This window comes from Phascolarctos cinereus, unplaced genomic scaffold (genome assembly GCF_003287225.1).
Source record: "Phascolarctos cinereus isolate Bilbo 61053 unplaced genomic scaffold, phaCin_HiC Scaffold_1;HRSCAF=81, whole genome shotgun sequence".
Lineage (NCBI taxonomy): Eukaryota > Metazoa > Chordata > Mammalia > Diprotodontia > Phascolarctidae > Phascolarctos > Phascolarctos cinereus.
In genome coordinates this window covers 280,396,572-280,422,553 of record NW_027555514.1, presented here as the reverse complement: position 1 = coordinate 280,422,553, position 25,982 = coordinate 280,396,572, and the positions used below count along the sequence as shown (strand labels likewise).

At 44.9% G+C, this 25,982-nt stretch overlaps 2 protein-coding genes across 3 annotated transcripts in view; one reads left to right on the top strand and one right to left on the bottom strand.

Annotated features, from left to right (window-relative positions):
- Positions 1 to 9,365, top strand: part of CIMIP4 (ciliary microtubule inner protein 4) — a 41,992-nt gene extending 32,627 nt beyond the window's left edge. Inside the window, 2 exon segments of the mRNA XM_020982512.2 lie at positions 8,384 to 8,506; positions 9,212 to 9,365. Coding sequence (XP_020838171.1) covers positions 8,384 to 8,506; positions 9,212 to 9,300 — 212 coding nt within the window. The 3' untranslated portion in view covers positions 9,301 to 9,365.
- Positions 9,366 to 20,503: 11,138 nt separating this feature from the next.
- CSF2RB (colony stimulating factor 2 receptor subunit beta) overlaps positions 20,504 to 25,982 on the bottom strand; it is a 33,178-nt gene continuing 27,699 nt past the window's right edge. For both annotated transcript variants that reach the window (XM_020982505.2, XM_020982506.2), the window contains one exon: positions 20,504 to 24,176. In XM_020982505.2, coding sequence (XP_020838164.1) covers positions 23,084 to 24,176 — 1,093 coding nt within the window. In that variant the 3' untranslated portion in view covers positions 20,504 to 23,083. The remainder of the gene's footprint in view (positions 24,177 to 25,982) is intronic.

Genomic DNA, 25,982 nt, shown 5'->3' with positions numbered 1-25,982 from the left:
TGACCTCAGACCAAACACTTGACACTTATTAGCTGTATGATCCTGGGCAAGTCACTTAACCCCAATTGCCTAAAAATAAAAAAATTAGAAGACCTCCAATGAAGGGAAGCCCACCACCTCCCAGGGCAGCCTGCTCCATTTGAGGACAGCACTAATGAGGCATTTCTTCCTGATGTCAAGCTGAAATCTCTGCATACTTCTCCAGCTGGTGCTGCTTCTGTTCTCTGGGGCCAAGCAGAAGAGGCCTCATCACTCTTTCACACAATGGCCATCCAGATGTTTGGAGACAATGATGGTGCCTCCCTTCCCTTACTGACCCTTCCCCCCTTTAAGTCTGCTGCTTTTCAGGTCAAACATGCCAAGTTTCTTCAGAATTGTTGTCCACATAACACAGATGTGACAGTCCCCTGTTTGTCCTGGGTTCTTACCTCTGGATAGGCCCAGTGTCCTTCCTAAAATATGTCACCCAGACCTGAGTTCACTGCTCCAGCGATGGAGTCTGCCCAGGGCAGAGGTCAGGGACTCTCCCTTCCCTGCTTCTGAATAAATACCTTCCTCTTTTAAATATAACCAAAGTTCATCAGAAGACTTGGATAAGCTCAGATCAACTCATCTCATCATTTGAAACTTCTTTCCCTGAGAATGAAGTTTGGAGACCCCAGTTACTCACCAAGACCATCCATTTAAACCATGTGGGGAGCAATGTTCATCAATGGATGATCACAGTGCTCAGATACATCCTTGAAACTGCAGACCCTTAAAATTCAATTCAGCTTAATTACTTAGTCAAAGGACCGAGCATCGTGCATTCCACAATTCTCCTTAAGAAATTTAAGTTGGATTCTGACTTTGACCAACCTCACTGGAGTTAAACTGTGTGTCTGGTTATTATCAATATCAATGGGACCAGGCATTCAAGCCTCCTACTTGGTTTGGAAACCAAGTTCAGTGCAAAGGAAAGAAATCTGGCTTGGGAATCAGAGGGCGGCCTGGATCCTTGTCCTGATTCTGCTTCAAACTTGCTATTGACCTGGGTAAGTTACTTTTCTCTTACCCACATGTAATGTGACCACTTGTAATGTGAACAAGCTATAGGAGATAATTTCTAAGGGCCTTTCAAAGTGCCCAACATTCTATGTTCTAATATTTTGTCTTATAAGGTCCTTTCCTGCTCTGATCTTCCCTGTTCTATGGCCCCTCCAGCTCTGATATTCTCTGTTCTAGAGTCATCAACTTAAACATTCCGTATTCCAAGTTTCTCCCAGTTTTCACTATCAAACATATTTTTATATTATAGAATACTTATATATAACATACAGCATATAGTATACATATATATATATATATATGTGTATATATATATATATATAGTATACACAATGGAAGGAGACAGGAGGGATATGGATTCAAATACTGCCTCTGATGCTTGAATGTGACCTTGAGAAAACATTGAACACCCTCCCTCTGGTCTCAGTTTCCTCATCTGTAAAATGGTTTCTGGGGTCCAATCCAGCTCTAAATCTATAATGCTAGTATCCTCCCAAGGTCCTGTACAGCTCTGACCTTCCCAATTCTTGGGTCCTCCCTGGATTGTAAAGTTGTTAGAAATGATGTAGCCCAGAGAATGCAGTCTTTGCTCCCCAATTACTCACCTTATTCACTGATCTATTCATAAGAGGGAATGGCAGGGAGAAAGTCCTAGACAGGCCTAGACCTAGATTCAAGTCTTGGCTTCAACCCACGAATTATGTGAGTGTGAGCGAGTAAGATGAATGTGATAGAAATCATACTGCAGGAAGAGACAGGAGAAGCCCCCTCTCTAACTGCTTCCTATGTGACCTTAGGCAATTGCTTAAACTTTCTGGGCCTCAATTTCCTCATCTGTCAAATTGAGGGGTGGGGCAGGAGAGATTGGACTAGATCTCTCTTGACTCTAGATATTCAAAACTATGAGTCTCTGTCAGACCCCTCTGTTCTAACTTTGCATCATGTGATCCATCCTATAACCTGAGTTCAAATCCTGCCTTCACCACTTAGTAGTAGACTTGCTTTTGTTAATTATCTCAGTTTCCTCATATGTAAAATGGTGATGCATAATATGTACCTATCTCACAGGATCGTTAATGAAGATACAGTGGGATGCATTTAAATCTTAAGGACTCCAATCTACCCTTTTTTATGTTTGGAGCCCCTTGGATGGTTAGTCTAATGAAGCCCTATGGATCTCTTCTCCAGACAAGTTTTTAAATGCACAAAATAAAATGCAAAGGATTTAGAGGAAAGCAATCACATTGATTGAGTATCAAAAATATTTTCAAAAAACAAAATCCCAGATCCCAGGATAACATCTCTATCTTAAAGTTTTTGTAAGTTTTAATGTTCCATATACATATTTACTACTACTATATTTAAAATATATTCAATTAAGTTCAACAAATGTTTGCTAGGACTCTACTACATGAAGGGTTCTCTACTAGCCCTGCAGATTCAAGAATGAAAGACCAGCACCATCCTTGCCCTTGGAGGTGAAAGAGCAGAGGGCAGCAGGGCCTATGTCCTGGTTTCCTCATCCCCCCTAACCAAGTAGAATGCCAGACACCTGAGATATCTGCTCCCTTGCCAGGCCCTTGGGCTACCACCCACCATGGGACATCATGGCTTTCTCCTACTCTGTGTTCTCATTGGTGAATACTGCTTCCTCAGACCACATTAGCTAGTGACTCTGAGCAAATCTGTGCCCCTCTTTCAACCTCAGTTTCCTCCTACAGAAAATGAACAGGTTGGGCTGAATGATCCTTAATATTCTTTGAAACTCTAGTGTTTCAAAGTAAGTGAAGGCAAAAAGCATTTATTAAGCACCTATTATGTGCCAGGCATAATGCTAAAAGCTGAGGTTATAAAGAAAAGATGGAAGAAAAAAAGATTCAATAGATTAGCTGACTACCTGGGAATTGTCAGCAGAGGGGATACCTAGGTCACCTATGGGGCAGCCATTGGGCCCCCTTCCATGGTAGAGATTCGATAGATTAGCTGACTACCTGGGGATTGTCAGCAGAGGGGATACCTAGGGTCACCTATGGGGCAGCCATTGGCCCCTTCCATGGTAGAGATTCGATAGATTAGCTGACTACCTGGGATTGTCAGCAGAGGGGATACCTAGGGTCACCTATGGGGCAGCCATTGGGCCCCCTTCCATGGTAGAGATTCGATAGATTAGCTGACTACCTGGGGATTGTCAGCAGAGGGGATACCTAGGGTCACCTATGGGGCAGCCATTGGGCCCCCTTCCATGGTAGAGATTCGATAGATTAGCTGACTACCTGGGGATTGTCAGCAGAGGGGATACCTAGGGTCACCTATGGGGCAGCCGGGCCCTCTTCATGGTAGAGACAGAGCTTGACTACCTGGGGATTGTCAGAAGAGGGTCAGCTATGAAGCAGCCACCGGGCCCTCTCCCATGGTAGACCTGGCCTTAGTCTTCCCCAGCCCCTCTCCAACCTTGCCCTCCCTTTCCACTGTGCCCAATGGAACTCTCATATATTGTTTATAAACTCCATTCCTTTCCCCCATTGTCGATCTTTTCCTCGCATGTTCCTTCTGTCTTCTGATGCTCACTGAGGTCTAGCTTTGTTCTGAAGACCTTCCTTGGTACCTTCCCAAGCAGCCTTCTCTCCTGGCACACAGTGACAAGTAGGAGAGGGGTGCTCCTCACTCACCACTGCCACCCATTAGTGATGCTGGCCTTGCTGTTCCTCAAAGGGCTGTTCCCCATGCCTGGAATGGTCTCTCTTGCTGGCTTCCTTCAAATGCCTCCACCTTCAAGAGATCTCTCTCCAATCCTACTGCCTTCTCTCAGGATTACCTCCTATTTGCTTTGTCTATATCTTGTATGTACCTAGTTATTTATATGCTGTCTCCTTCATTAGATTGTAAGCTCCACGAGGGCAGGGACTATTTTTGCTTTTCTTTACATCCCCATCTCTCAGCTCAGTGCCAGGCATATAGTGTAACAAATGCTTATTGACTGACTGATTGAGCAAGGCTTTACCAGGGAAATAGGGGTTTGAATTGGGGTCATAGGATCTGAGACCTAAGGCTGGAAAGAACCTAAGAGACCATTTTGTCCAAACCCCTCATTTTACAGGTGGGGAAACTGAGGTCTAGAGAGGGTTGATGACAGGGCAACGCATCTGTTAAGTAGTAGGGCCGAGATCCCAACCCAGGGTTGCTGACCTCCCAATCCAGCACTCCATGGAAGCAGAAGCTGACTTTCCTTACTTTCACTCCCCCAGGTTTCCTGGGAAGTCAAGGAAGGTGGTCTTTAAAAGGGAGAGTCCCCTAGCCATGAATGATTGGTTGGTGGAGAGCAGCATGCCTAGGGAGGCAGTCTTGGTTTTTAAAAAGGTTGGCAGCTTTCAGATGGGGAGATCTGAGGCCACAGACTTTGAACTGAAGGGACTGAGAGGTCAGCCCCTCATTTTACAGATAAGTAAACTGACACAAAAGGAAGATAAGTGATTTGGAGTCACAGACTTAGAATTGGAAGGGACCTCAGAGCCCATCTCATCCAACCCCTACATTTTACAGACGAGAGCACTGAGAACCAACGAGAGTTAAGTGTTTGCCCTGAGATCTCCCAGGGAATAAGTGGCAGAGATGGGATTTGAACTCAGGTCTCATGACTCCAAGTTCAGTGGTCTTTCCACTACAGCTTCCTCTTTGACCTTCCTCTGTCAGCCAGCCAAACTTCAGCTGTCTAAAAGAAGTTTTATGACTCAAGCCCTACAATTATGGTGGTGTTCAGTGTTTTCCTAGAGGTAAGACCAACAAGTTGGTGTGTGGGTGTGGGTGTGGGTGTGGGTGTGTGCGTGCACACATGCATATGAGTATACTTATAATGTATGACTGGAGGGGAGGCCATAGAGGAGACTTGAACCCAAAGCCATAACTAGGACTGGGCAACTAAGGCTTTGCCCCAGGGTATGAAATTGAGAGGGCACTGAGCACTTGCAATCTTCCAGTAGCTCTGGAGAAAAAAAGAAGGAAAAAACCTCAACATAGCACCAAGTTAGCAAGAATATGAAGAGAGGAAGCTCCCAGGACTGGTGTGGGTTGCTTTCTCCCTCATCTTCCATAAGGTAGCCTTCCCAGAAACACTGGTATCCTGGGATCTCAGTTTGCCCCACACAAGGTGCTGTCCCATCTGCCTTACATCTCCCCTCTCAACTGAAGTCAAGCTTCTGGGGTCCTCATGCTCCTCTTAGCCCTAACTGCTGAGCAAATCTGGCCAAGCAGTGACAGGGGAGAGCAGCTACAAGAAGAGGAGAAGATTAGCTCAGCTAATGAAAGAAATAGAAATAACCAAAGCTCACCTGCTATCAGATCAGCCCATGATAGCCCCCCAATACCAAGGCTAAACAGCTGGACTTGGTTTACCTTTCCCGAGGTGGTGCAGTGGATAGAGCCTGGGCCCTGGAGTCAGGAGGACCTCAGTTCAAATGCGGCCTCAGACACTTGACACTTGCTAACTATGTGACCCTGGGCAAGTCACTTAACCTCATTGCCTAGCCAAAAAAAAAAAAGTGTGTCATCCTAATTACATCCCGGCATCAGACAGTGTAAATTTTAACCATTTAGGGACTGAGAGTTCTTTCTTTTACTAAAGGCGGTCCTTGGGGTGTATTTTAACTTTGTTTCCCTGGGATGCAAAAACTGAGGGAAGCACTGTCACACAGTGCAATTTACTGCCATGAATCATTCCACTGGGGATAGACCTAGATTCCACACCCTTAGGGATGGTTCCCATCTCCCCAACCCCAGCCAGACTACAGAGACATTCTGGGAATGGTGTTCAGTCATTTCAATCATGTCCAACTCCCCGTGACCCCATTTGGGGTTTTCTTGGCAGAGATGCTAGAGTGGTTGGCCATTTCCTTGTCTGGCTCATTTTACAGATGAAGAAACTGAGGCAAACAGGGTGAAGTCGCACAGCTAGTAAGTGCTTGAGCTGGGATTTGAACTCAGGTCTTCCTAATTACAGGCTTGGCACTCTATCCACTGCATTATGATTATGATTAGTAATATATCTTGGTTAATGATTTGTTTTGATTGATGTCAGGTCACTAACCAGCTAGAAGTTCAGCCTCCATTACTATATAGAGACTAATTTGGGAGCCAGGGTGCACAGGGGGCCAGGCCTGAGTCAGAAGACTCATCTCCTTGAGTTCAAAGATGATTAAGTAGCCATGGAAAACATTTCAACCAGTGCTCAAATATGCAACGTACAGGGTATTCTAAAAGTCTTAGTACAATGAAGCACGTGGTATGACGAAAATTTCAGAATGTCGCTTCCAACATAAACAGCAATACTTCAATGACACGTTGACACACCATAGAAATACAGACATTCTAAATTACCTTACTGGCCTATAAGAGTTTCACTGGGAAACTTTGTCGTTCTACAGACTAGAAAAGGAAGAAAAACCATTTTTAGTGAATTCCTGCCCTAGACAGGTGGCTTTAGGTTTACTCAGTAATTTAAATGGCCTGAATTCTTAAAAAAAAATTCACAGAAAATAAAAATCAATTCTGGACATGTCCCACAAAATTTTCAGCTGCACAAAGACCTTTTCAGCCACACAAAGTCTCATATCTCAAATCCACTGTTCCAAGCTTCTATCCCAAGAATCTCTGTCAGATCATGTCAGATGACACAAGAATTTGAGGGGGGGAAGCATATATGCATATATAAATATTATAGAAATGTATTTATATGTAAGCATATACATATATATAGAAATATGTAAATACACAAATATATTCTAAATATATAATATATAATTTGTTGTAAATATCTACAACTGGATAGATAGATAGATAGATAGGTAGATAGATAGATAGATAGATAGATAGATAGATAGATAGATAGATAGATAGATAGACAGATAGATAGATTAAATAGATAGCCCAGTAAAAGTCAGAAAGTAAATTATGGATCAAGTGTTTTTAGTATTCATTCCTGGATATCTTGTGGCCCTCATCCCCAACACAGCAGGACAAAGGGAGAGTTCACTTAAACTCACAGTGGGATGTTAGTTGCATCAGCAAGCAGTCTCAGATGCTTCCAGGAGTGAACAGACATTGTCTTCTTGGGACCCTCCCCTCAAGCCATTGCTAGCATCTCTCTTTCTGTGCCTCATCGTCCCGGCTCATGCATCTATACACTCAGCTGGGTCGAGATGTGGTTGCTATTTCATTGCTGTCCTTCTCAGTCTCCAGGCTATGCCTGGGCCCACCTGCCATCCCAAGGGCCTTTCTCACCACCCCTGCAGTTCTCTCACGTTCTTTGAAAACTGAATTCTCAGGAAGAATGCCTACCCAAAGTATGCCCTCACAGCACTGTGGATCATCAGACACAGCCTTCTGGGAGACAGAGTCCACCAAGAATTCTCTTCTCTTCCAGTGAGTGATGCCAACTCAAGGCAGTGTGGGACATGTATTCCCTGGCTTTTTGCTCCATCCAGAGATGGAAACTGAGGCTCAAAAAAGCAAACTTTCTGAAGGACATACAGCTAGTAAGTGGAAAAACCAGGGATAGAAACTCAGTTATCTGGCTCCCATCCCCTTAATAAGGACACGGTCTTCCTAGAAGATTCATTTTAACTTTATTTCAACAAAAATTAAGAGCTGACTATTTACAAGGCGCTGCGCTTGGTGGAAAAGCTACATTTCCAAGGATCATACTTTCTACTATGAGATGCACATAAATCCCTCCCTTCTATGGGCCTGAGTTTCCCTCCCTATAAAATGAGCAGGTCAGACTTGGTACTACAGTCCTCTTTGATCTCTTAAGTCCTAGGATCCTATGAAATCGCTTTGATACAAGGTGTTGAAGGAGGGAATTGGGGAGCAAATGAGAGATCCAGATGAAGAGATTTGGGGGGATTTAAGGAAGGGGTTATCTGCCTTCAGCTAGGGTGGGGTGGGATCAAGGAAAGCTTCCTAGAGACAGTGGCATGCAAATGTGACCTTGAAGGAAAAGAAGACTCTTTTGACAGGTGGAGGTGCCCAAAAGCTGGGGTAATGAAGGGGCAGCCTACATAAGGCATAGTGTTACTTGTGTGGTTGCCTGGAGATGGGATATTCCAAGGTCTCTCAGCTAAACTCTTATGGGCAGAGCTGGTGTTGGGACCATGATCTCATATACGCAAGAGTTCCTTATTTTCCTAAGGCACCCTCTCTGAATTTAGGGTGAATTTAAGACCCTTGGTGCTAGGTCCCTCTCTAAAGGCTATGACATCCACTGATGTCTGATCTTCCCTTCCCTCCTTCCTCTTTTCCCTGTTGACTATACTTTCATTTTGGCAACTCCCAACCTTCCCAGGGGTTTTGACAGGGCCCCCCATGGAGATAAAGAGCTTAATGAAGGACTCCTACACCGCAGATGTGATTGAGAGAGCTGTGAGGGACCCCAAGCATTGGTATGGGAGGAAGACAGATGACCTTGGTAAGTTTGAGGATGGGGAAAAATATTGGGGGTTGGAGGTGAGAGGAGGCAAAGGGAAGAAATTGTTCTGTCCTCTTCTAAAATTAAAAATAAAAAGCAAAGAGGGGTGGATTAGCTAGCCAGTGTACAGGGAACACAGTACCCACTGACATGGTTTCTAAGAGTGAGTGTAACAAATGAACTAAAAACAGTTTGGTCTAATAGAAAGACCACTGGATTTCAAGTCCAGTGACCTGGTTCTGAGCCCCTAGTCTGCTATATGCTACCTGCATGACCTCAATCGTGTTAGCTACCTGGGTCTCAGTTTCCTAGTCTGTGAAATAAAAGGGTTGAACAAGAGGTCCCTTCCAGATCCCTGTCACCTGTGTGACCTTGGGTAAGGCTTTTGACCTCTCAGTCTCTCTTCTCATCTGTAAGATGAAAGGGGGGCTTGACTTGATAACCACCATACCTATGATCTTATGAATAGTTGCTACCCCATACCTAGCTCTAAATTCTCTGATTTTCCTTGCCCTCTTGGGCAGAAGATCTTTGGAACTGAGGCCCAGGAGGAAATCCATGGCCCAGAATCCAGAAGCACTCCAAGAGAGCAATCTAGTGCAATGGGCCCAGTGGACAGGTTGGGGAAATGGCCCATCTAGCTCAGGATACCACGCTGTTTCCAGCAGCTGTGAATAAGGCCTTCTCGTTTTCCTTCTTCCTCAGGGCGGTGGCATCAGAAGAATGCTTTAGACCTGAATCTGCAGAAGGCTTTGGACCAGAAAATTGGAGAACGGAGCAAAAGCTTGAAGTAGGAAGTTCTAAGAAAAGGGCATACTCTCCCTCCTAGAAGGAGTTAATAAAAAAAATCCAAGAATAATTCTGACTCTCACTTGCTTTTGCAAATTCCTTCTCTTCCTCCATCCTTCAGTCCATGGATGGAAGCCTGCCTGAAACCCAAGACTTTCTTCCATCCTCACCTCATTCGCCCTTTCATCTCCATATAAAGGGTTAGGGAGCTCAGAGCTTGGGAGGGGGGCGGGCTGGGGGCCTTAACACTTTGATCTCACCTCTTCTGAGCCCATCATGTATGAGGATGCAGAGTACCAGGGCTTGTAGGGGGGGGAGACAGGGATGCTGGACTTTGAAGAACAGATTTACCAAAGGCATGGACCCCCAACTGGACAGTCCCAGTTCCAGTACCTTACATTCCCCAGCCCAGCCCCCTCCCATAAGAATTCAGGGAAATCAAAATGATCCCCCCACTAAGAACTGAGGAAAGAGTGGGGACCCTTGCCTCCTGGAGCAGTTTTTGGGTTATAGGTAGAACTGGGTCTCCAGGTTACAATGGCAAGTGTTTGAAAGGCACACAAAGCAACTACTCTAGAGTATATTTTTTATTGAACACTTGCATGTATCCAGCCCTCGTCTGGACTACACAGGAGAGACAGAAGTCTGAGCTGCATACTTGCCCTCAAAGAGCTTAGCCTAGTACTGGCATGTAGTAGACACTTAAGAAATTCTAATGAGTCAACTTAATGGAAAGCAAAGACACGCTCAAGGAACAACTGGATAACCACACAGGTCAAGATAGAATCAAGGGCTGGGTTGAGTGGAATAAGTGGCCGGTGTTGAGGGAGATCAGAGATGGGTAGATCCATGGAGAAGAGCTCTGGATATAGAGTCAGAGGACACCGGCCAAAATCCCAGCTCTGCTACTTAATACTCATGGGTCCTTGGGCAAGTCAACTTCTGTGGGCCTCAGTTTCCTCATCTGTAAAATGAAGGGTTGGACCAGATGGCCCCTCCAGTCTTATCTGCATAATCTTGGATAAGTGTGTTAAACTCTTTGGGCTTCATTTTTTTTTCATTTGTAAGAAAAATGAGAGAGGTGACTGTTAAAAGTCCCTTCAAGTTCTTTGTTTGCAATTCTATGATCTGACATTGGGCCTAAGCTAGTCAAGGACCTTCTAGAAGGTTCTAGTTCCTTCTTGGCCCCAGTACTTTTTCTTTTCCTTACCCCCTAAATCCTCCCTGTACTCTGAACCACTTCCCAAGAGGCCTCAAGCTTCTTGGACATCGCAGCCTTTAAGTCCGCTTAGCTCCTTGAGTTTAAAAGGTGGCCACACCAGACCCCCTAATGACCTTCTCTTCTCTTGCTGCTGTCTCCGGACTTCTCCAACACTTGCTCTCTCTTTCTCTTTAACCACACACTGTAATGGGCAGAAGTTGCAGAAAGGCAGAGATATTCTCCTCCATGGAGCTGTCCCCAAATCTAAGCTGAAATCAAATAGAGATAAATGTCAAGTCTCCTCCTTGGGTCCAAAAAGTCAACTTCACAAATACAAGATGGCACCTATGTCAAATATTTGTTGAGTCAATGTTTTGTCTCCTATTGCATAGAAACATAAACAAAACAAAGCTACCGCTTCCCTAAGCCCACTTGAGAGGCAGAACATTCAGGACAAGGGAAATGAGAGTCCCCTACTACTCTGCCCTGGTCAGACCACTTCTGAAATACCATGTTCAGTTCCTGGCATCACGTTTTAGGGAAGCTATCGGTAAGCCAGAGAGTGTCTAGAGAAGAGTGACCAGGATGGTGAGGGGGCTAGGGTCTCTGCTACATGGGGACTTTCTGAAGAAACTAGAGAGATTTAGAGTCAAGAAGCAAAGGCTTTAGGGGGACATAACAGCTGTTGTCAAATATTTGAAGGGCTGCTGCTGGGAAGAGTGATTAGATTTATCTTGGTTGGCCCCAGGGGACAGACCTAAGAGTGAGAGGCATATGTTGGCTCTCTGTAAGTAAAGAATTCTTAACAGTTGAACTGTCCAAAGCTCAATCTGATGCTTTAGGAGGCAAAGGCGTTTCATCTGACCAGATGCCAGAGGTCCTTTTGCCTTAAGTTCTAGAGGGGATTCTGGGTAAATTGGAACAGACTCTTAAGGGCCTGTCCAACTCTTAAGATTCCGCTTACAGACTAAGAAAGGCAGATAAGATATGTAAAAGTACATACTACACAAATTAGAAGGTGATCCTGGGGGGGAGAAAAAAGATGAAATGCTATGAGATTAGGCGAGAAAGAGCATGCTAAGGGCTAAGGAATCTTTGTAGGCTTCATAGTAATAAGAGCCAGCATTTCTAAGAGCTTTACACATATCTCATTTGATCCTCATAACATCCTCTAGGAGACAGGGGCTATTTTTATCTCTCTTTTACAGATGAGGAAACTGAGGCTGAGAAGTTGTGATTTGTCCACGGTCACACAGCTGGTAAATGTCTGAGCCCAGAGTTGGACTCAGGCTTTCCTGAGTCCTGGCCTTGTGTTCTACCCACTGCACCCTTTAAGGAAGAAGCAGCACTTTAGTTTTAAAGAGAAAGTTTGTTTGCCTGTGGTTGCACAGTGGATAGAGCACCAGGTCTGGAGTCGGGAAGACTCGAGTTCAAATCCAGCTTCAGACGCTTACTAGCTGTGCGACCCTGGGCAAGCCTCAGTCCTCTCCCATAAAAGGAGGATAGTAATAGAACCTACCTCGCAGAGTGGTAGTGAGGTTCAAACGAGACAATATTTGGAAAGCACTTTGTAGACTTTGAAGCACAGTATAAATTATTATTTTTATTATTCCTGCCAGTAAAAGGGGATTAAAGGAACAAGGAAATGCAGAACAAGATTAGCCACAGGGACACTCCTCTAAGAAAGCATCCACCCCTCCAGGCTTTCAAGAGAGACTTTCATACCCAAGTTTCTGTAAGGAGTATGCTGGCAGTTAGGTTAATTTGCATTTCAGCCCCCACGTCTTTAAACAAAAATAGAAAGCTCTGTTTTGTCAGCCTAGAAGCAAGGGCAAAAGTGGGTCTCAGACACTTAGTAGCTATGTGACCCCAGACAAGTCAATCTCTCTCATCCTCAGTTTCCTCATCTGTAAAATGGTTGACTGTAAGGATCAAATGAGATAATACATGAGAAGAACTTTATAAACCTTAAACAACTTCTTCTTCTTCTTCTTCTTCTTCTTCTTCTTCTTCTTCTTCTTCTTCTTCTTCTTCTTCTTCTCCCCCTCCTCCCCCCCTCCTCTCCCCCTCCTCCTCCTCCTCCTCCTCCTCCTCCTCCTCCTTCTTCTTCTTCTTCTTCTTCTTCTTCTTCTTCTTCTTCTTCTTCTTCTTCTTTCTTCTTCTTCTCCTTCTCCTCCTCCTTCTTCTTCTCCTTCTCCTCCTCTTCCTCCTCCTCCTCCTCCTACTTCTTTTTTTCATTATTATTATTATTTAGGAAGGGCTTAAGGGAAATAAGATAAAGGAAATCATCATCGATTGAAATGAGATTAAGGTAATTTTCTGCCATTGACCTTCAAGATGCCAATAACCACTTGCTAGGGTGGAATAGGGTCTAAGGTTGAAGGGACCTTAGAAATTGTCTAGTCCAATCTCTACATTTTAGAGATGAAGAAACAGACCCAGTGAGGAGATGTGACTTCTCCAGTGTCACATACCTATTAAGCAGCAAGCCAGTATGCAAACACAGCTCTTTGATGCCAAATACAGAGGAAGATAGGAAGATAGCAAGATATTCCAATATCCGTCTTATTCTCAGGTGTCTTCCCCTCCTTTTTCTTCTCTTTTATAAAACCCAGTGCCAGAGAGACTGGAGGTTTGGTGGAAAGAACATAGAATGCAGAATTGGGTGATGCTGGTTCTATCCTCACTAGCTGTGTGAGCATAGACAAATCACTTTTCCTTCTCTAAACTTTTAGTTTCTCTACCTGCAAAATGGAGATTAGTAATCCTTGCGTTACGATTTGCCTAACTGATTTGAAGAAAAAATTATGTCATGGAAATGGAGATTGTTAATATTACTCAGGGCTATTCTTTCTAACTCTCATCTCATCTCCCAACCTGGTAATAACCTTTCTAAGTCTTTAGAAACCTAATAGGTTGTAAAGCCTTAATAGCCTTACTCCAGGTAATTAAGAGGATCCTGATTCCATCAACAATATTACACAATATTGCCATCCCATCCAAATAAGTATAGGCTTTAAAATTCTAGCCCCAACAACAGTCGTGGGAATAGAGTTCCTTAAAAAAGAGAAATAGAAGTATTTGTTAAAGACTTTACTCAAAGCAGGTTGCCTTCCAAATCTGCTAATCCATATTACCTGACTGATGACCTCAAAGCCTCGCCTTCTCCTGTCCCACCCCCAGCCCAGCCTTGACTCATCTCTCCATACAACCTTCAGCTAGTGTTTTCCCCTTTCTGTCCTTGTTTCCTTATCCATCAAATGAAATGGCTGGATTGAGGGTCTTCCTTTTATGATAAACCTCTTTGAGTCTTTCTGTAGGGAAAGGTCTCAGCACTTGGATGCAAAGTGCTGTGTGAAGCACTTAGGGGGTTGCGTTCTTTCTTTCCCCCAATTATCTTACACTTATTGTCTGTGGGCACATTCTTCTTCCCCTCCAGAGTCTAGACTTCATGAAGGCAGGGATCATTCTGTTTTATTTTTTTTCCTTTTTTGTCTCTAAATCTCTAGTGAAGGGTGGGGGAAGGAAGTTAGGAGGAGGAGTGGTTGGAAAATTGGCCTTAAAAATCAGGAAGCCTTATTCTGCAAAACCCCCTTAACTTCTCGGTTCTCCAGCCAATTCCCTAAGAAAACAAATTACAAAGCACTCAGCAGCCTGCATGAGTAGGGGGAATTTTCTCACCAGGATGTAATCATGGGGCTGGACTTAAAAAAAAAATTCCCAGGGCCTAGCACACTAACATTAATAGTTGACATTTATATAAACTTTAAGATTTGCAAAACACTGTATATTTTATCCCACTGGATTTTCTCAAGAGTCTTATAGCTTTGGTGCTATTATTATCCCCATTTTACAAATAAGGAGACTGAGGCAAAGAGAGGTAAAATGTCTCTTTCCTCAAGATCACACAGCTAGTAAGTAGGTCTGAAGTGTTTTTTTTAAGGCAATTGGGTTAAGTGACTTGCCCAGGGTCACACAGCTAGTAAGTGTCAAGTGTTTGGTCTGAGGCCAGATTTGAACTCAGGTCCTCCTGACTTCAGGGCTGGTGCTCTATCCACTGTGCCACTTGGTTGCGCCTGAAGTGGGTTTTGAATTCAGGGCCTTCCTGACTCCCGTTCCAATACTCTGATGCCTAATCTTCCTGGGTTTAGGCTTAAGCAATAAATGCCTGTTGAAATGAATCAAAGTGATTTGGGGTCCTGAATGTTCTCTTGAACATTTACAAAGGCTTCACCAGCAACCATGGAAGGCAGAGACTAACAGATAGAATGGTGCCCATCTTACAGATGAGGAAACTGAGGCGCAGGGCTTGTCTATGGTAGTGTCTGAGGTAGGATTAAAACTCAAGGCTTTCTAACTCTGTTGCTATCACTCTTTTCTTTTCTTTTCTTGGCCATTGGGGTTAAGTGACTTGCCCAGGGTCACACAGCTAGTAAGTGTCAAGTGTTTGGTCTGAGGCCAGATTTGAACTCAGGTCCTCATGACTTCAGGGCCGGTGCTCTATCCTCTGCACCACCTAGCTGCCCCTGTTGTTATCACTCTTCAGACCATATCCACTGCAACACAGGTTTTCTCATGTGCTACCTGCATTTGGAATCAGAGGATTTAGAAGGCCAGGTCATTCTCTTCCCTCTTAGCCTCAGTTTCCTGATCTGTAAAATGAAATAGGTCAACTAGATGGCAACTCAGGTTCTTTCCAGCTCCAAATCTGACAGTCTTTTACTTGGGGACAGATAGGAGCAGAGCTGGGAATCCCATGGCTTGTGGCAAGATGGGTCTGTTTTTTTATCAAGCCTGTGGGTAACAATGAAGTGAGAAGAACCCTGGGATTAGAGCCAGAATTCCTTGGTTAAAACCCCAGCCCTTCTACTTAGACACGTGACAGTAGGTGATTCCCTTATCTTTGGCCCCCATGATCTCTGCAGTCCCTCCCAGCTCTCTATCTATGATCCTAGGAACTGATGAACCTTGAAAGAACTAAGAGCATATTTGTAAGCTGTTGGGTGTAGGAGTTACGAGACTGCCTTTTATTCTTGCACCCCCCACTTCTATCCTCTCTATCCCAGTTCCTGCTCCAAAGAGCCTGTGGGTCCAGGCCCGGGAGCTGCTCTGGAGGTCAGTCCATAGACCCCACAGACCAGGGGTCAGCCCACTGCCTGCTTTTCTGCAGCCCTCCAGCTAAGAGGGATTTTCATCTCTTTAAATAAAAGTATCGCTTATATCAGAGCTGGAGTGTGCAGTTGAGTTCTGAAGGGAGGCACTGCCTCCTCAATCAGGGCTTTTCCCAGTGGATTGGGCATTTCCAGGATGGTCACCCCTTGGAAACTGTCCAGAGTTAGGATGAGCAAATACAGTTAAGTTTGTGCTGGAATTATACTGTATCAATTAAGCCAGCAACATGCATTTATTAAGCACTGATTATATACAGGGCACTGTGTTTAGGTGCTAGGGATACAATGGCAAAAAAAAAAATCCCTGCCCTCAAGTAGCTTACATTCTATTGGGGTGGGGTGATGTGTCACAATATATGCATATACATACATCTGTATGTATATGTGTTTACAATTACGTATAGAATATTATAAACAAAGTAGATACAGGAGATTTGGGGGCAGAAAGGGACTAGCAAAGGGAAACCAGGAAAGAGCTCATGGGGGAGCAAATGGCGGTCATGCTGAGGCATGAAGAAAACCAAAGATTCTGCTAGGCAGAGATGAAGGGGGAAGTGCATTCCAGTCATAAGGAGGGCACAGTCTGTAAAGTATGCAGCGGGAGATGGAATTCCATGGATGAGGTGACTGGACAGTAGCTGTCTTAAAGAAGACTAATGCACATTGGGTTTTGTTTATGTAATACTCCAAAGAATTCTGATTTTGATAGTGTGAGCTCTGGGTTCCACCACCGAGGCTGATACAAACTCATCATAGTTTGATAGGTGGTTTCCCTGTGTTTCTGGGGCTTAATAAAAGATTTTTTTCCTCTTGTGCATAATGAATCTCCCCCCACTTAGGCAAGCTGATCCTTGAATGACAGGCACACAGTCTGTCACTGGACCCTGTATCTAACTGTAGACACATTTACTAAGTACCTAATATATGCCTGCTCAAAGTCCGTCCAACTCAGTGGTACTGACCAGAGCATGTGTCCCTCTAGCCCAGGCTCTTTTAAGACATAGGGACCACTGAGGGGTGCTGGTGATACAACTCTCAACTCACATTTATCAAGTTCTTCATGGTTACCAACTCAGGTTTCTAAAGCCTTTGAAGTTTTCAAGGTACTTTTCCCCATTGTCCTGTGAAGTAGAGCATGAAAGGGTCATTATGCCTATTTTATAGATGGGGAGACTGAGGAAGAGAGTGTGATTGATTTGCCAAAGATTGCATAGCTAGGTGCTTCTTACTCCCCCTCCCCTGTATCTCTCCTCCTCCTTCTTTACTCTTTCCCTCTTTTCTTTCCTTTCCTATCTCTGTCTCTCTCTGTGTGTCTCTCCTCTTTATTATCATTAATTTCTGCTATCTTACCAAAAAAATCAACCCCAAACTAGAGGACCCTAGCTCTAGAGCTGAAAGAGACCTCAGAGGCCATATAGTCTAATCTCTTTAACCACAGATAAATGACTTGGCCAAGGTCACACAGGTAGTAAGTGTCAGAACCAGGATTTGAACCCAGGCCACCAGAATCATAGCCCAGGACCCAGAATGAATTTCAGAGGCAAGCTGGTAAGACTTGCTCAGGTCCTCTGAGACCAACACCAGACCATGCACTGCTTCAAATTATGGTTTAGGAAACTATGGCCTATAGAGAGGAAATGATTTGCCCAAGGTCACCCAGGCAGTTAAGTGTCAGAAGCAGGATATTCTGTCCCTGGAAAGTGGTGAATAAGAGCTTGTTTACCAACTCCAGATGGGAAAAGTGAAACCTGGAGACCATTCAGCCAAAAAAGGGAACAATCATTAGTGATCACAGCTTTAAAAGCATTCATTAAGGACCTACTACATACCAGATAATGCCAGTCAGGCCACAAGCATTTATTAAGTGATTACTGTATGCCATATACTGTGTCAACTGCTGGGATACAAAGAAAGGCAAAAACATAGCCCCTCATTCTAATGGGAGATGTAACATGTCTACATATAGGCCAATAGAAAATATATACAAAGTAAGTACAATTTAATTGGTAGATGGGGTGGGGTTTGGTGCCAGGAGCTGGGGAAGGACAGCTCAAGAAAGGGCTCCAATAGAAAGTAGAGCTTGAACTGAGCTTGGGAGAAAGCAAGGTATTCTGAGAGGCAGAGGGGAGGAGGGCATGCCTGGTATGGAGAACAGCTAACGCAAAGATATGGAGGAGGTAGATGGACGGAAGAACAGCAAATCCAGTCGGGCTGGACTGCTGAGCTCATGATGAGGAGAAATGTGCAAAGGATTTGGAAAGCTGGATTAGAGCCAAATTCTCAATTTGAAGACAAAGCAGACAGTCTGACTTTAAGTGCCAGACAGACGATTTGGTTTTGATCCTAGCCACCAAAGGGAGCCACTGGAGATTTTGGAGCAGCGGAGTAGGGAAACAGGTCCAAGTCCTGTGCTTTGATCTCAGCCTCCTTTTCTATATTTTCTCTTTAAAGTTCATTGCTCAGTCTGCACCTGCTTCTTTCTCACCCAAGCTCTCTCTAATCTCTATCTCCCATGCTGGGCATGAGTCAGGAAAATTTGAGTTCAGGTCCCACCCAGTGCTCTTCCTACCATCCTAACTGGGCTCTTGTCCCCCTTATGACTGGTGAATCTCCTCTCCTTCTTCTCCATTCTGAAGGTCCTCATCATTTCTTTCAACTGATCCTTGAATGACATGCTTTCTAGCCTTTCCATCATGGCAGTCATCTTCGGGGCAGGTTGCACTTTGTCAATATCCTTCAAACTTTACCATTCTGTAAAGTATCTCTCCAGGCATGTTACGCCTACATACATGGCTGCTGTCCTCCATTCTCATTGGATTTTAGCTCAGATAGTAATATTTTCTGATGATATGAATGAACAAACATTTAGGGGGAGGGGGCAATTTTTTAAAAAGGTTTTTTTAAAATTACTCTTGTATTTTTAAATCATCAAGCACTTATTTATCTCCTTACCACTTCCCCTCTTCCCCCCTGAAAAAAGAAAAAGAAAACCCCCTTATAATAAATATATATTACCAGACAAAACAAATTCTCATATTAGCCATGTCCCATTTTGTACATCTGGTCTGTTGTCTCTCAATCAGGAGATGGGTAGCATCCTTCATCCCTGGCCCTCTGTAATCATGGCTGGTCATTGTGTGATCAGAGTTCCTGAGTCTTTCAAAGCTGATTGCCTTTATGATGTGGCTGTTATTGCATAAATTGTCTGCCTAATCCTGTTTGCTTTAATCTGAGTCTCCCCAGGTGTCTTTGAAACCATTCTCTCCATTGCAATAGTATTCCATCAAGAATCACTTATAAAATGCCTACTATGTGTCAGACACTGTGCTAGGTGCTACTGATATAAAAACAAAGAGTCAGTCAACATATGCTGAAGCATTTATTATGAGTGTGCTATGTTCCAGGTGTTGGGTTACAAAGATAAACAGGATGTAGCTCTTTCATCCCCTAAGCTGATCACAGGCTGAGCTCCGCGTATGCATGTGCGCGCGCGCGCGCGCGCGCGCGCACACACACACACACACACACATACACACACACACACACACACACACACACTCCTCTACTCCTGCCCACACATCTCTGTGGGCTCCACGTGGGTCTCACAATGGAATTTCCCTGGAAGTTCCAAGATGAGAACTGAAAATGTTCCTTCTTGCTTGACTTTGCAAATGAAGAACTGCAGCTGTAGGCTCTGGGTGTCTCTGGTATTGGGGTGGAGTGTTTTTCCAGGGCTGATCTCTGAGTGGAAACCCCACCCCAAGCCACCTGTGCCTTCTTATCTCTAGAGACCAGGAGGAAAGGTGGCATAAAGGGGACAGCCGGGCTGGTCCGGCTTCACCTAGCTTCCCCATGACTCTTTTGAGGATAGAGTGAAGAGTCTTCCCAGGATAAATCTCCTTACTCCTCTAGCTTTAAATTCAATGATCTTGCAGCACCCTTTACCCTGCAGGGCAACATGTCCCCTGACCAGCCAGCTACAAGATGCTCAGGGCCACTGTGGGAAGGGCCAAGACTTGGCCTAGGTTTTGCTTACTCTGACACCAGATAAGTTATTTTCTTGATCCAGAACTCACTTTCCTAATGTGTACAATGAGGGTGTTGGACATAAATTATCATTCTCTTTTCTTAAAGCTTCTCCCCAAGCTGACATGCCCTATTCTAAAGCCCTTCCCAGCTCTGATATTCTCCTTTCAAGGGCCCCTCCAGCTCTGATGTTTTTTGTTCTAAGGACCTCCCAACTCCAGCCATCTTTGTCTCAAGGTCCATCTCACTCAGCTCTGATAGTCTTTGCTCTTACCTTCTGTCTTCTGAAGCCCCATTTCTCAAGCTGATGACCCCTGATTATACCATGCCAAACTATATGTGTGTAAACTTTACTCATTCTCCTGGTGACCAAATACACCTTAAAGGAAGGAGAAAAAGCAAAGGGGGATGCATGAAAAGGAGCAAAGGCACTGAGTTCTAGAACCTTCTTTGACCTAGGTTCCAATAAGGGCCAAGAGGGCCTTGCAACATCATCTTCCTCATGGGAGTGGAGGGAGAGGGCAGACTCCCTCCAGGAGTGGTTCTGTTTGTTATCTCATCTAAGGGTTGAAATAAAAGCTATAGAATCTTCCTTTCAAGTCCTAATCCCAGAGCTGCTGAGATGGCAACTTTTCCCTGTCTTCAGAGTCTATTAGCCCTTGCCTGACCTCTGCATTTCTCCAGCCCCACCCCTGCCCCTTGAATAGACTCCCCTGGGTGTGTCAGTACAGGCACCTCACCTCCAGGTAAGAGGGTGGGGTTCTAACAGATTTTTATCATCAATGAGTTAAAAGAAAAGAAAATAACAAGTCTGGAATTGGTGATTTTATAGAGCACAAAAATCTTCTCCTATGATCACTCTGAGCCCCAGAAGTCGATGCAGCTTCTAGGGCCAACTGGCCTTGACCAAAGATATCTCTTCTTTGGACACCGTCTTGGCCATTGATGGGATCTCATTGGTCAAGCTGGTGACATATCCAATCAGAAGAAAATACGACCCCTTCCCTCAAAGAGAATGTCAGCTGAAATAATTCTCCAGTGAAACAACATCAATAAGGTACTAAGCAAACCATGAGTTTAAGCTGTGCTTCTTTACCACCCCACATACCAGGTCCACAGGCTGGCATTTCAATGGGATAGCTGATGGTGGTGACGGCCTTATCATTCATTCATGCAACAAGCATTTATTAAGCATTAGATGTGTGCTGGGCCCCTTGCAAGGTGCTGGGGATACGAAGATTCCTGCCCTCAAAGAGCACCCATCCTATTGGAATGATAATGAAAACAACCAGCCGTGGCTCTTTCTTTTCTAGCCTCAAAACCCCAGCTAAAAGTTTACAATCTTTCAAATCCCTGAAAGAGACAGAGACTTGGGAAAGGATCATTCCATTTCTGCACAGACATTATTTAGATCTCTTCATAGCAATCAATCTATCACCCTTTCCAAAGCCCTGAGCATATAGGGCCAAGAGCACATAACCAAGACATACACAACAAAGAGAAAAATGTGACCCCAATCCCTAGGGAATAATCAGATGAAATGAAATAACATGAAAAGAGCTTTAGAAATGCTTAAGCACTCTATAAATGTTAGTTATTATTGTTAAAGACTTGTCATTCTAAGTGGGGAGATAACATACACACGTGGAAAGTCGGAAAAATATACATTGACATATTCAGATGGCAAACAATTAAAAAAAACCAAACACATGTGAGCATATACAATGAGGAATCTCGAGATAGCAGAGAGTGGAAAGACTGATGGAAGGCTTTCTGGAACAGGCAAGTTGGGAACGGATTTGGATTGAGGCAGTGAAGGGTAGGGAGGATACTCTGGGTGCAGTGAATAGCCTCTCTCCAGACCCAAGAGGGAGAGGCAAAGTAAACAAATCTGCCTGACTGGAAAAGAATCTGAGAATTTCCAGATTGGATGTGACCTCTCTCAGGGGTCACCTACTTCAAACTAGACCAACTAGGGTGATGAAGGTAGCTATAAGAGGGAGGGACAGAGGGCAAGCTTGTCAGTGGGAGATCCAGGGGTCATTGCTCAGGAGTTTGGACTGGATCCAATAGGCAAAGGGAGCCAGTGTGTGCTCCTCAGCAGGGGAGAGATGAGAGAAGAGGAGCATTTGGGGAGGGAAACTATACTTATGACCTGTTCTTGTTGAATGGAGCTGATGGTTTATCCTCTGGGACCCTGGACTTCCCCAACAGATCATTTCCAAGAGGCACTAACCAGGATAATTGTAACCCATCATTTCTCTGTCCCCCAGCCTTGTCTCTAGGGATCCACCAAGCACTTCGGGAACTTCAGAGAACATTAGAATTGAAAGGGACCTTAGAGGTCATCTAGTTTCACCCACTAATTTTATAAAGTTTCACATGATTTTTGGGGTTTTTTTTACACCGAAGTTATTTCCTGATACCTCCCTCTCTCCCACCTACATACCATAGAACTCATCCTTGTAGCAAAAAAATACATTTAGCTGCAATTGACCAACTCGGTGATACAGCTAACAGCAGATAGATGGATAGATAGATAGATAGATAAATAGATAGATAGCAAGATAGAGACAGAGAGGTAGCTAGAGAGATAGATAAAGTACATAGAGAGATAGTGAGATAGAGATAAAGAGATAAGATATATAGGGATACAGAGATAGAGATAAAGAGGATAGGGAGGAGAGAGAGAGAGAGAGAGAGAGAGAGAGAGAGAGAGAGAGAGAGAGAGAGAGAGAGAGAGAGAGAGAATCCTACATTTATAGCTGGGAGGGACTTTAGAAGTCATTGTAGTACAACACCTACATTTCATAGATGAAGAAACTGAGGCTCTGAATTACTTGATCTGTCCAAGGTCATACATGTAGTAAGTGGCAGAGTCAGAGTCAGGATTTGAACCCAGATCTTCTGACTCCAAATACATTGCTCTTTTCACTTCAACACCTGTGAAAAGAAGATCTCTTTTCCCTATTTCAGCATAAACCTCAATTTTGAGAATGGAATCCATAGTTTCATCAGTGGGTAGGAAGCTCCTCTGATGGTTATCAGATGATATCAGAGCAGAAAAATAGTGGGACTTTGACAATCGTTCTTCCAGAAAATCCATTCCTCGTTTGGAAGTCCACACCGTATTCTGCAGCTGAAGAGGGGGGCAGCGTGTTTCATTGTCTGTCCTCTCAGACCAAGAAGATGCTGAGACTCAAAGAAGGAAATAACAAACTGGCGGAGTTTGCACTCAGACTTGTCTTTGATAAAAATGGGAAAATCCCTACCCTCAGAGGGCTTCCATTCTGCTGGGGATAGAAAAGCAAAAAGCCTAGTGAGGTGGGGACACAGTGTGAAGGGACCTGCCCTCTGGAGACTGGTGGACCCGCATTTGAGGAGTCTTTGTCAGCACACTTGCCCTGGCCTACAGCCATCCCATGTTGGCAGAACAAGGTACTCCTGATGCTTCATGGCCTTGAAGAGCTGGATGGCTGGCACCTGGGGCAGCGGCTGGCCTGGGGGCTCCTTGCCCTGAATATCTTGGGGCTTAGCCATTTTCTCTGGGCAATGACCAGGCGAGACCAGCTGGCTCTGGGAAGGGAAGAAGCAATAGTCTCCTATCTGCTGCAGGACAATGAGTCCTTCGGGATGGAACACTGTTATGGTCTCATCCTGCTGGGCATCCATGGGATTTGGGGCTGAGGGCCCAACTTGCAAGGGGCTGGGGTTCTCTGGAGGGGCCTCAGCACTGACCATGTTTAGAGGGACCTCAACATATCCCTCCAATGCCAGCATTGCAGGGCTGGGAGCTGAAAGAGGACCTTTGGTCTCTCCCAGGCAGAGGCTGAGACTGGACTCAGGGGCTGGGCAAGGTGAGGAAGGCATGGTGAGGAGTGGGAGACTTTCAGCCTTCTCAGAGCCAAGCACCAGGTCCTCAGGGGCAATGTAGCCTGAGACCCCGGTCAATTTCAGGGGGCTTGTGGAGCTGGTAGCTACTTGACTAAGGTTTTTCTCCTCCCTTGGTTCCCCAGATAGGGGAGTAGCTTGCTCCTTGAGTGGACGGGGTTCAGCTTCTTCTCTGGATGAAGGATGATCAGATGAAGTTTCTTTTTCCACTCTATCCCTGCCTGGTTCAACCAACTTGGTCATAGGAACAAGGCCACCCTGCCCACCCTGCGGCAGACAAAAATACTCCAGGGACCCACAGGGATGCTTCTTGTTCTCTTCAGCCTGGCAGGATCCCATCTGGCCAGAGATATTAGGCAGGGAGTGGCTCTGGGGCAGGCGGAGATAGGGGCCATTGAAAGCAAAGCCTGAGGCTAGGTCCTTCACTGGGGTGCTGGTCTGAGGCATTTTCTGGGAGCAAGCCAGGCTCAGGTCCTCATCAGGCAAAGTGATGGATGCTGGGTATGGGTCAGGGTCAGAGGACAGAGAACATGCATCCTGGGGGTCCACAGCAGTGAGAGGGGACACAGAGCTTCTGTCTTCAGAATCAAGCCTGAGGGAAGAACATGGAGGTGAGATCCTGGCATTACCACTATGGGATGCTGAGGGTGAGAAAAAGCCACATTTCTCTAAGGCCTTTAAGGTTTACAAAGTTCTGCTCCTCAAAACAACCCTGTAAAGTGTGAAGTGAGGTCATTATGCCCATTTTGTGGATGAGGAAACAGTGCCAGAGGTGATGTCTGAAGGGGCAATTTCTGAAGGGCTCAGTTCTGGCTTCAGAAAAAAGACTGAAAATTTGAAGGACCAGAGGCAAGGAAGGAAAAACCTTGGAAGGTAAAGGTCATGGGGAAGAAAGAATTGCTGGTTATTCCCCGAATAGCTTCTCTTGCCCCACTGTAATGCTCATCCCTACCTCCCTTAGTGTGCCCTGCACACATTTCCTCTGCCTACTCTGAGCTTCTTTCCAAGGCCAGACTCCTTTGCCAAGTCTTGCCCAATGACTTCAGACCCCACTTGAGCCACCCTGCACTGAACTCTGCCAGCTTTGTCGGTCCAAGCTCGGACAGTCCTGTTCCACACCCTGACTGTTCAGCCACAGTGCCCAAGGGAAAGAGCTTTCGATGGAGAGGCAATGGACTCTGGCTCTTCTTGGCTTTAATTGTGGGGCCTTGGGCAGATGGCCTAACTTCTCCCTCCCCTATTTCCTTATCAGTAAAATGAGAGGGTTGGGCTCATATCTCTATGGACCTTTCCAGTTCTTCTGCTCACCTTGTCTTCTTCCCCACCCCACCCCCCAAAGCCAGGGTTTGCCTTTCAGCAAGGCAAGAATGGGAATTATACTACACTTCAAGTTAGATGATCTGGGCTTCTGAGTCCAGACTCAGACACTACCTGTGTTGGGCCTCAGTTTCCTCATCTGTAAAATGGGATCAAGAGCAATTGTTCCCAACCTCAGAGAATTGTTTCAAGAAGGACATTTTGTAAACTTTAAAAAGCATTAGAAATAGAATTGTTTTATTTATTTTCCTCCCCAGACAACAGCCCTTCCCCACCCCACCCCTACCCTGAGCTCCTGGTATCTTCAAAGTCAATCCCATTGCCACCCAAAAAAAGTCTTTTGCTTTGAAACACCTTCTTTACCCAGGACACACACTCTCTCCCTGCCAGGTCCCTTCCTTGCTTCCCTACCCACGTGATCATTTTCATTCCTTGCCCAAAGTACTCTCCTCACTGAGCCTCAGTTTCCTTACCTGTAAAATGAGAGAATTGGGCTCTCAGGATGCTTCTACTTCAGAATCTATGATCCCTGAGTGTGAGTGAACAGGAGTCATTTATGTACTTACTAATGATTATTCATTGGCTGCTCCTGGTCATTTGGCAAGTTAAGTCTCATGAGCGTGGGAATGGTTAAAGTAACCAGTCCCTGATAGAGAAACAAGTCATTTTGAAAGTGGATGGAATCATAGAATGACAGGTTTAGAGACAGAAGGGACTTCAGAGAAAAGAAGGAAGGAAGGAAGGAGGGAAGGAAGGAAGGAAGGAAGGAAGGAAGGAAGGAAGGAAGGAAGGAAGGAAGGAAGGAAGGAAGGAAGGAAGGAAGGAAGGAGGGAGGGAGGGAGAGGAGGGAGGAGGGAGGGAAGGAAGGAGGGAAGGAAGGAAGGAAGGAAGGAAGGAAGGAAGGAAGGAAGGAAGAAGGAAGAAGGAAGGAAGGAGGAAGGAAGGAAGGAGGAAGGAAGGAAGGAAGGAAGGAAGGAAGGAAGGAAGGAAGAAAAAGAAAGAAAGGAGGGAAGGAAGGAAGGAAGAAAAAGAAAGAAAGAAAGAAAGAAAGGAAGGAAGAAAAAGAAAGCAAGAAAGGAAG